The 11,299-nt window shown below is 40.2% G+C and overlaps 1 protein-coding gene across 2 annotated transcripts in view; it reads left to right on the top strand.

Annotated features, from left to right (window-relative positions):
- LOC122549822 (calcium-binding mitochondrial carrier protein Aralar2) overlaps positions 1-11,299 on the top strand; it is a 284,028-nt gene that overhangs the window by 146,328 nt on the left and 126,401 nt on the right. For both annotated transcript variants that reach the window (XM_043689903.1, XM_043689904.1), the window contains exon 5: positions 7,949-8,088. In XM_043689903.1, the coding sequence (XP_043545838.1) occupies positions 7,949-8,088 (140 nt within the window). The remainder of the gene's footprint in view (positions 1-7,948; positions 8,089-11,299) is intronic.

The following is an 11,299-nucleotide window of genomic DNA, read 5'->3' as shown; positions in this document are numbered from 1 at the left end:
TGAGACAAGGTGGGGGGAGGGGAAATGAGCAAAATCACATTTCCCCAGTTTCCTCATTTCCCCTCCCCCCACCTTGTCTCAGTCAAATCCCTCGAACTCAGCACTGCCTTCCTAACCTGCAATCTTCTTCCTTACCTCTCCGCCCCCACCCCACTGTGGCTTATCACCCTCACCTTGACCTCCTTCCACCTATCGCATTTCCAATGCCCCTCCCCCAAGTCCCTCCTCCCTACCTTTTATCTTAGCCTGCTGGACACACTTTCCTCATTCCTGAAGAAGGGCTTATGCCCGAAACGTCGATTCTCCTGTTCCTTGGATGCTGCCTGACCTGCTGCGCTTTTCCAGCAACACATTTTCAGCTCCTCCTTAATTTTACTCAATGTCTCCGCATCCACTGCACTCAGGTAGTAAATTCCACAGACTAATTACCCTATCATCTTTATTTTAAATCTGTTACCTCTTAGATTAAAACTGACTTCTCTTGATCTACAGCAGTTTGAGAAGATGGCTTGCCCAGATAAATAGAGAAGCTGAAGGCTTTATTCACATGAAATAGTTGAGCTGCAGATATTTTTTGGGTGGCTGCAAGAGCTTGCTGGTTAACGTTACTGACCACAGCTAGAACATAAGGAGTGGGAGAATGTAAAACAGATAAATAAATCATACTTTGAAATGAACACGATGGACAGACTGGACCTCTATTTTGAAATATACAAGATGTGTCAGATCATTATGCATCACTACATATGGCCATAAGACATATGAGCAGAAGTAAACCCTTTGGCCCATTGATTCTGTACCAACATTCATGATTAATCTAATAATCCTCAATCCCACATTCATGTATTTTTTTCATAATTCTTGATTTACATACTGATTAAAAATCTTTATCTCAATGTTGAATGTACGTAAACACACAGGCTCGACAACCCTCTGCAGTAAAGAATTCTGCAGATTTTCTACCCACTGAAAAAATCCCTTCTCACCTCTGTCCTAAATGGGTAACACCATGCGCTTGACATTATGCCATCTGATCCTCAAGTTTCCCCCTAAGGGAAGCACCTCTCTGCAACTACTTCGTGAAGCCCCCTAAGGTCCTTGAATGTTTCAAGAAGGTTGCCTGTCATAAAATCAGTACAGCATGCAAACATACCTTTTGGTCCAATTCGTCCATGCTGACCAGATATCCCAACCCAATCTAGTCCCACCTGCCAGCACCTGGCCCATATCCCTCCAAATCCTCCCTATTCATATACCCATCCAGATGCCTTTTAAATGTTGCATTTGTACTAGCCTCTACCACTTCCTCTGGAAGCTCATTCCATACACGTACCACCCGCTGCGTGAAAACGTTGTCCCTTAGGTCTCTTTTATATCTTTCCCCTCTCACCTTAAACCTATGCCATCTAGTTCTGGACTTCCCCACTTCAGGGAAGAGACTTTGTCTATTTACTCTATCCATGCCCCTCATGATTTTATAAACCTGTATGAGATCACCCCTCAGCCTCTGACGCTCCAGGGAAAACAGTCCCAGCCTGTTCAACTCTCCCTATGGCAATCCTCCAACACTGGCAACATCCTTGTAAATCTTTTCTGAACCCTTTCAAGTTTTACAAAATCCTTCCGATAGCAAGGAGACTGGAATTGCACACAATATTCCAAAAGTGGCCTAACCAATGTCCTGTACAGCCCCAACTCCTGTACTCAATACTCTGACCAATAAAGGAAAGCATACCAAATGTCTTCTTCACTATCCTATCTACCTGCGACTCCACTTTCAAGGAGTTATAAACCTGAACTCCAAGGTCTCTTTGTTCAACAACACTCCCTAGGACCTTACCATTAAGTGTATAAGTTCTGCTAAGATTTCCTTTCCCAAAATAGAGCACCTCGTATTTATCTAAATTAAACTCCCATCTGCCACATCTCAGCTTATTTGCCCATCTGATCAAGATCCTGTTGTATTTTGACGTAACCTTCTTCGCTGTCCACTACACCTCCAATTTTGGTGTCATCTGCAAACTTACTAACTATACCTCCTTATGCTCACATCCAAACCATTTATTTGAAGGACAAAAAGTTGTGGACCCAGCACTGATTCTTGTGGCACTCATTTGGTCGCAGGCCTCCAGTCTGAAAAAAACCCTCCACCACCACCACCCTCTGTCTTCTACCTTTGAGCTAGTTCTGTATCCAAATGGCTAGTTCTCCCTGTATTCCATGAGTTCTAACTTTGCTAACTGGTCTCCCATGGGGAATCTTGTCAAACGCCTTACTGAAGTCCGTATAGATCACATCTGCTGCTCTACCCTCATCAATCCTTGTTTTTACTTCAAAAAAACTCAATCAAGTTTGTGACACATTATTTCCCATGCACAAAGCCATGTTGACGATCCCTAATTGGTCCTTGCCTTTCCAAATACATGTACATCCTGTCTCTCAGGATTCCCTCCCACAAATTGCCCACCACTGACATCGGGTTCACTGGTCTGTAGTTCCCTGGCTTGTCCTTACCACCCTACTTAAACAGTGGCACTACATTAGCCAACCTCCTGTCTTCCGGCACTTCATCTGTGACTATCAATGATACAAATATCTCAGCAATGGGCCCAGCAATCACTTCCTTAGTTTCCCACAGAGCTCTAGGCTAACCTGATCAGATACTAGGGATTTATCCACTTTTATATGTTTCAAGACATCCAGCACTTCCTCCTCTGTAATATGACATTTTTCAAGATGTCATCATCCATTTCTCTACTATTTATATGTTCCAATTCCTTTTCCACAGTAAATACTGATGCAAAATACTTGTTTAATAGCTCCCCCATTTCCTGTGTCTCCACACAAAGGCCACCTTGCTGATCTTTGAGGGACCCTATTCTCTGATAGGGGCCCTATCCTGAAGAAGGGCTCATGCCCGAAACATCGATTCTCCTGCTCCTTAGATGCTGCCTGACCTGCTGCGCTTTTCCAGCAACACATTTTCAGCCCTATTCTCTCCCAAGTTTACCCGTTTGTCCTTAATGTATTTGTAAAAACCCTTTGGATTCTCCTTAATTCTATTTGCCAAAGCTATCTCATGTCCACTTTTTGCCCTCCTGATTTCCCTCTTAAGTATACTCCTCCTGCCATTATATTCTTCTAAAGATTTATTCGATCTCTCTTGTCTACACCTGATGTATGGCTTCTTTTCCTTAACTAAACCCTCAGTTTCTTTAGTCATCCAACATTCCCAATACCTATCAGCTTTTCTTTTCACCCTGACAGGAATATACTTTCTCTGGACTCTCGTTATCTCATTTCTGCAGGCTTCCCATTTTCCAGCCATCCCTTTACCTGCAAACATCTACGCCCAATCAGCTTTTGAAAGTTCTTGCCTAATACTGTCAAAATTAACCTTCCTCCAAATTAGAACTTCAACTTTTACATGTGGTCTCCTCAGTCACCTTCCTTGCCTTATTTCCCAAGAATAGGTCAAGTTTTGCACCTTCTCTAGTAGGTACATTCACATATTGAATTAGAAAATTTTCTTGTACACACTTAACAAATCCATCTCCATCTAAACCCTTAACACTATAGCAGTCCCAGTCTATGTTTGGAAAGTTAAAATTCCCAACCAAAATCCATCCTATTATTCTTACAGACATTATTATCCCAGTGGGTAGAGGACCAACATACTCAACTTCTCAGAAGAAAATCCTTCCATACCAAGGAACAATGCAGTGAACCTTCTCTGGACTGCCTGCACTGACTTTATACTGTTTCTTAGGTAAGGGGACCAAAATTGTTCTCCGTATTTCAGATGTGGTTTGACTACTGCATTGTATAGTTTTAGCAAGACCTCCCTGTGCTTACATTTCATTCCCTTCAAAATGAAGGCCAACCTATCATTTTCCTTCCCTGTTACACAACGAACTTGGATGCAAGCTTTTTGTGATTTTTGCACGAAAACCCAGATGCAGTGGCTTTCTGCAGTGTTTCTCAGTTTAAATAATACAAAGCTCTTCTGTTTTTCCTGCCAAAGTGCACAACCTCTCATTTTCTCACATTGTTTTCCATTTACTAAGTTTTTGCCCACTCGCCTAACTATCTATCCCTCCCAGTAGACTCTGTCATCTTCATCACTTGCTTTCCTGCCTACGTCCCTGCAAAATTGGCAAACATTCATTCTCTTCTGTCATCCAAGTCATTAATGCATGGTACAAGTAATTATAAATCTTAACTCCCTGTCTACTATAATTTAACGAGTCCTCCCAGATCGCCTCAACACCTTTTAAGCTAGCTTTGAGCAGAATTTTGGCAGAGAAATAATACCTATTCCCACAAGTCCTCACAAACCTATCCCAACAGTCACTGCATCAGAGGTCAGATCAGTTTTCTTTCGCGTGAATCCAAGGAAAGTGATGGGACCAGACGGAGTACCAGGCCGGGCACTCAGCATGTGCAGATCAACTGGCAGAGGTCTTCTCAGATATCTTCAGCTTCTCTCCACAGCAGGCCACTGTCCCTGCCTGTTTCAAGAGGGGCAACATCATCCCTGTGTCAAAGAAGGCTCATGCAACATGTCTCAATTACTATTGCACGGTAGCCTAACTCCGGTGGTCATGAAGTGCTTTGAAAGGCTGATCATGGCACAAATCAACTCCAGCCTCCTTACTGCTCTTGACCCACTCCAATTTACTTATTGGACCAACAGATCCACGTCAAAGCCATATCACTTGCCCTTCACTCCTCCCTAGAACACCTTAACACCAAGAACAGCTACGTAAGAACCCTGCTCATTAACTACAGTTCAGCCTTCAACACTGTTATCCCTTGAGACTGATTGCTAAACTTAATGATCTCAGACTAAGCCCCATTCTCTGCAAGTGGATCCTCATTTTCCTGACTCACAGGTCATAATCAGTGAAGATTGGAGGCAATATTTCATCCTCACTAACATCAACACTGGAGTCCCCCAGGGTTGCGTACTCAGCCCCCTACTATACTCACTGTATACCCCGACTGCGTCATCAAGATACCAGATTAATGCCATTTACAAGTTCGCTGATGACATCGCCATAGTCTGTCAAACCTCATATGGAGACGAAACAGACTACAAACAGGAAGTGAAAGACCTGGAAAAATGGTGCACTGAGAACAACCTAACTCTCAATGCCGGAAAAACCAAGGAACTCATTATTGACTCTCGGCAGATGTTACTTATGCCCCCCTACACATTAACAGCACAGAGGTGGAACGAGTGGAGAGTGTCGAGCTCCTGGTCATCCACAACAAGCCTTCTTGGACTCTTCATGTGGACTCACTGGTTACAAAGGCCCAACAATGTCTCTTCTTCCTCAGGCAGCTGAGGAAATTTGGCATGATAGCAACACCTTTGCCAACTTTTATAGGTGCGCCATCAAGAGCATTCTGTCTGGAGATATCACTACCTGGTATGGCAACTGTGCCATTCAAGATTGGAGACGGTTACAGAGAGTGGTGAACTTGGACCAGACAATGACAAAGGCTAACCTCCCCGCTGTCAAGGAAACACTGCCAGCATTCTCAAAGATCCATCTCACCCTGGCAATGCTTTTCTACAACCTCCATCATGGGGAAGAAGATATAGAAGCCTGAACAGGCACACCAGCCAGTTTCGTAACAGTTTCTACCCTACTGTTGTTAGAGTACTGAATGGACTCACAAACCCTTAACATTCACATGTACCTGTGTTTTTGCTTTTGTCGGTGCTTACCAATTGTTTACTTATTTATGCTACTTAACTCTGTGATCTGCCTGTATTGCTAGCAAGACAAAGCTTTTCACTGTGCCTCGCTACACATGACAATAAATACAATTCAATTTAATTCAACTCTATCTATGTTAATGTATTGCTCTCAATACCATGGATTCTTGTCTTATTAAGTACTCTAACACATAGTATCCTATGTAATGCCTTTAGAAATCCAAATATATCTCCTGGTTCCCCTTTATTTGTCCTGCTTGTTACCTTTTCAAGGATTTCTAATAAATTTATCAGGCATAGTTTCTCTTTCATGTAATTGTATTATGTTTTTCTAAATCCTCTGTGATTAAATCTTTATTATACATTCTAATATTTTCCCAATAACAGATGTTAAGCTAACTGGATGATAGTTACCTATTTTATTTTCTCTTTACCTTTTTAATTAGGGTGAAGGGGGAAATTGACCAGAGTTTGAACACCCTCTGATTCTCTCACACACCATTTCAGACTGTTTAGTTTTACCAATTTTATTCAGGCAAAAAATGCATGTCAGTCAAGGTGGGGCATGATCTTCCCGATCCAATTACAAACTCAGGTTTTCTACTTCATTACTATCTTAACTGATGATGTTGGTCACATTGCCAACTGATCTGCTTTGGCAGCCATCCAGGTGAGACTCTGCACACACTGTTCGTGTGCTAAATGCATGATCACTGGCCAATCCCATCAGGATTCATTTTGAGTATGTTACACTGACAGGCTGTACCCATGCTAGGTACACCTTAGGAATTTACTGGAATAATCTTTTCTTCCATAAAAGGTGGTAGCTATATTCTTGTGGTATTTCTCAATCCATTTTGTGTCTTCCCAATGGTGATAACATACTTAACCATCTGTTGAAGTTTATAAATGCATCATTTCTGAACCTTTCTGTATTTTCCCCTTTAAAAGCTGTTACACTGGTAATTTTCAAATCCTCAAGAGTTTTCAAAAATCTATGGATTCTTGGAAGATTACTATCAGTGCATCCACTTGCTTTTATATCCTAGGACGCAATCCATCAGGTTCTGGGGACTTAACAGCCTTTAGCCGCACTAGTTTGCCTAATACTTATTTTTTTCTCCAGGGATAGTTATTGTATTTATTTCTACACTCCCTTTTGGTACTTGATTATTTAGTATTTTTGAAATATAATTAATGCATTTATTTGAAAACTGATGCAAAGTTTATTTAACTTTTTTACTGTTTCCTACTTTGCCATTATTATTTCCCAAGCCTTGTGCTCTAAGGGACCTATGTTAATATTGCTTTCTTATCTTCTGTTTATATATATAAAGCCTTTGCTGTCTGTTTTAATATTATTACTAGTTTACCCCAAAAAGGAAGCGGCACTGTTAGTGGAGTGTGTTTTGATTGTGATCAAGCAATTGTAACAGAGTCGGAGGACAATTGGGACAGGGGTGGGCATCAGTCAAATGAAGGAGGAGAGGAACAGTGATTCCTTTGTTATATGTTCAGTAAAGTATCAGACAATTTGATGCCCATTTAGCTCCTGAAAACAGGTGTGGGGTAAATTTCCAGGCTCATAATCTATTGAAATTTTGAATGTTTGTATTTATGCATAAACATAGAATTTGTATTAAGGTGAAAGTCAAGCATAGTCCATTAGAAAATTGTGTTCAAATATTGCTGTTTGTCATGTAAATGTTTTAGTTTCACATACTTGGAAGAGAAGTAAAACCATAGCTTTGATAACACCCTGAATACCATAATTTAAAGAGCTTGAAGAAGAATATGCTTATATGACTTTTGGAAGGTGGCCTTCTGTCAGTAATGTATATTATACAAATGCAGATTATTTTTCCAAGCATAGTTTTACTGAAACATATATGCAGTGTCTCTAGCAACTTCCAAATATTTTTGATGTCAGAATGAGAATTGACTGGCACATTTTTTCGAGTAAGACTGCATGGCAGTTATTGCTAAGCTACAAATTTGATAGGTTAATCACCACAAGCATTTAGCATGAGTCATGTTATATAAGTGTTGCAGAAGAGAGCATTTAGTCTGACAGATGGTTGACCTTAAGTTATCTGAAGTCAGTTTCATATTAACGCAGACTTTAGGAGGATAATAGAAACAATTGTTGTACTTTCAATGAGAGTGGCCTGTTTTTGTTGGAATTATAAATTAATTTATATATTTCATCATGATATATAGATGACATCAAGCAAATATTTAGCCAAACTGGTATTCACCAGCGTATCCCATTTAATTGGAATTCTGAATTTGTGGATCTGTACTTTGGAAAGGATAGGAAACATCATCTTAACTACAAAGAATTTTCTCAATTTCTCCTGGTAGGTTGTTAAAATGATGTCTTATGTACTTTATGTCTGTGTAATTCAAGTAAAGTTCTCCTTGTAAAGGTATTAATTACAGTAATGTAATTATAGATGTTTCTTGCATGTAATGGTATAAAACTACTCTTTACATTATTGGATTATTGCAATATTTATTTGTCATATTTTGTTACAAATGCTTTTGAGTGTAACAAGTGTTTAACAGTCCTTTAAAATTGCACTGAGTCAATGGAAAAGTTAAAGTAAAAAAAAGCTGCTAATTTTTCACAATGTCTTTCATGATGTTAAGCACCCAGTTTGTGCAATGAGGACAAATTGACATCAGTGGTACATGATCAGATCATTTGCTCTGGTGAGGCTGGTTTAGGTACACACATTTGGCTAGTACAGAGGAGGATACCCTATATCCAATTCTGCTGTAAAATCTCGTACATTCAACCAGAAGGGCAGGTAAGGCCATTGATTACTATCTCAACTGAAAGGTAGTATGCTGAGAACAGCATTGGATTGTCAGTCTGCTTATTGTACCCCAACCTCGAGAGTTGCTCTTGAACAGATGATCTTTTGATTCTGATGCAGAATGCAACCATTGAAGCAAAGCTATCTGACACAGTGTAAATCAAGTGGCAAATTTGCTAGGAAACTATTTTATGTTATTATAGTAAACTGCATTCACTCCCTTGTCTCACGAGGTTTAGAATTTGATTCGCTGAAGCTATATCAAAACTGACATTTCTTAATATTGTAGATAAATATAGCTAGTAGCACTTCCTTGATTGAGAACAGCTACATGTTTTCAATCCAATATAATTTCAGAGGTTTTCTGGACTAACAATTATCTTGTTTTACAATCTATTTTGTAAGTGAAATATTGTTCTTCTAATCATTGTGTTATTCATTGTAGATAGGCTATAGATTTTGGTTCTGTGGTGCTGGCATTAAAGGCACCAGAAACTTAAAAAGAAAGCTTATGTGTTTTTGTGATAATTACGAAGAATGGGTGGATTATGAGATCAGCTAAAATCTGCTGAAAAATGCACATATTGCTACCTGGATATCCTGCCTCCTGCCCTAATCCTGTAACCCTGCATTTCCCTTGGTTAATCCACCCAGCCTGCACATCCTCAGACACTGTGGACAATTTAGTTTAGCCACCTAACCTACGCATCTTTGGAAGTGGGAGGAAACTAGAGCACCAGGAGGAAACCCACGCAGACACAGTGAGAATGTGCAAACTCCATACTGACAATCATCCGAGGGTGGGATCGAACACTGGAGTCTGGGGCAGTGCTAGAATATATTGAGCTTCATGGGTTCATTACCGTACCCAGAGTGACTAGAAGGTGTTCCATTTGAACCACATTTTGCTTTCTTTTGCTGTAGCATATTAGTTTTTAAGTGTTACTGGAGGGATTTGGAGAAAGCTGTTTGAATTCACCAAGGATTGATGCTGGACTTGGATAAGGAGGTCAGAAAATTTTGAAGCCTTGTTAGAAGAAAGTCTGGTTGCATTAATGGAAGATTTTGATCCCAATTTTATTTTGGGTTGCAGGATGCCATGTAGATGAAGTTGGTGTAGCAGAGAGTGAAAGCAATATGCAACACGGCAGCAGAGGAAGGTTCTCAATGGAAGACTGCACACATCAAGTAGTTTAAGAGAACTTTTCTTCTATCCTTATTTCAGCCAGATGCAATTTTTGGGTTAGTTACAAAACTTGTTAACTCAGTTGATGAGAGGAAAACCTGACCAATGCCCCAGCACAGATTCAATCCCCATGCCAATTGAAGTAGTTCTTAGGCCTTCTGCATGCCCATTGTGATACCATTGAGCAGTGATTTTCACCTGTCAGACCAGGGTACAACATAGAGAAAGAGATTAAATGCAATAATTACACTTCAAGGAGGTGGTGACTGATCCACGCCATCTCCTTCGGTCAGGCCTCCAGCTGCTCAGACTGACCAAGACAAGGCTGTTATTCATAACAAAGATCAGCATGGCCCTCAACGTCAGCAGATCCTTCCTGTTGACACTAGATAACATTTTTTAAAAATCACAATTTATTTTGCCTCACTGTATAATTTAGGTTTCAGAGGCACTGTCCAGATGGAGAGACAACATTTTTTATTTCTCTGTTACCATAGAGAAACGGGATTAGTATCATTTTGTATGAATTCTGAGCCGAATTTACTTGAACAGTAGATGCATATATCATGGGTGTCATTATCCAGGATCGCAGTATTCTTCACAAATCCTCATTAACAGATGAGTTACTAATTTAGTATAGTTAAGCAATAGCAAATGGAGTCTCCTATCTTAGTAAAAAAGAGGAAATGGATATCAAACAAAAAGGAAGCTGATCTCCATCCTCCACTACATCAAATTCCCACTTAAAGTACATTTCTCCCTTTCGTATTGTCCTTATATTCCCCAATCATTCCTTCCTTCACATTTCATACAAGACACTTTCTCTTTGGAATGGTTGTCTTTGAACTGTTGCTTAGACTTTGGTTCTTCTGAAATCTCAGCTCCACATCACTATTCCTACAGTTCTCATCCTTTCTTTCCCTCTGCAGCGGACTATTGCAGCTTCCTTGTTGCTGAAACCCTGAAATAAAAAAAAACCTGAATACATTTAACTAACAGTACTTGCAATATTTCTTCAGAAAACTGAACTTGTGCAATCCATTTTTGCCTATCTCACAGGTGCCTAGTGCTCCCCCAGCAGCTGCACTATAACTCACAGAAGACTGCTAATTTTCAGTGAGTGAGGTTGCCTTGCATAAGGTCTTTGAGTAGCTGTGGGCCTTCAAGGCCCAGCTTTGGAGTGTACCGCCTTGTTGTGGATGACCACTATCTGTGTTGATTGGTTGAAAGGCAACAGAAAAAGCACTGTTGGAGTGGCAGGGTGGCAGCATGATTTTCTGTCATCCTGATAAAATACCACAGATTCAAGAAACACAGATATGTTGCCACACCTCCAGACCAGTTGCTGAGCAAACCTTTTATTTCATGAAGGACTTATGGCTAGACTGCTTAAAGAATTTGCTTATCTCTTTGAACACTGGTGTTGCAACTGTAGCACCAAGCTGGGTCATACAGAAACAAGTTATTTGGTAGTGCAGAAGTTTTGTTGAAGCTTTTTGACATTTTGCAAAAATTCAAATTCAAAGCAATAACTAACATTTATATTGTGAGAGAGGAGAGTGT

The sequence above is a fragment of the Chiloscyllium plagiosum genome, chromosome 5 (assembly GCF_004010195.1).
Source record: "Chiloscyllium plagiosum isolate BGI_BamShark_2017 chromosome 5, ASM401019v2, whole genome shotgun sequence".
NCBI lineage: Eukaryota > Metazoa > Chordata > Chondrichthyes > Orectolobiformes > Hemiscylliidae > Chiloscyllium > Chiloscyllium plagiosum.
This window is presented reverse-complemented; position numbering and strand designations above follow the sequence as displayed.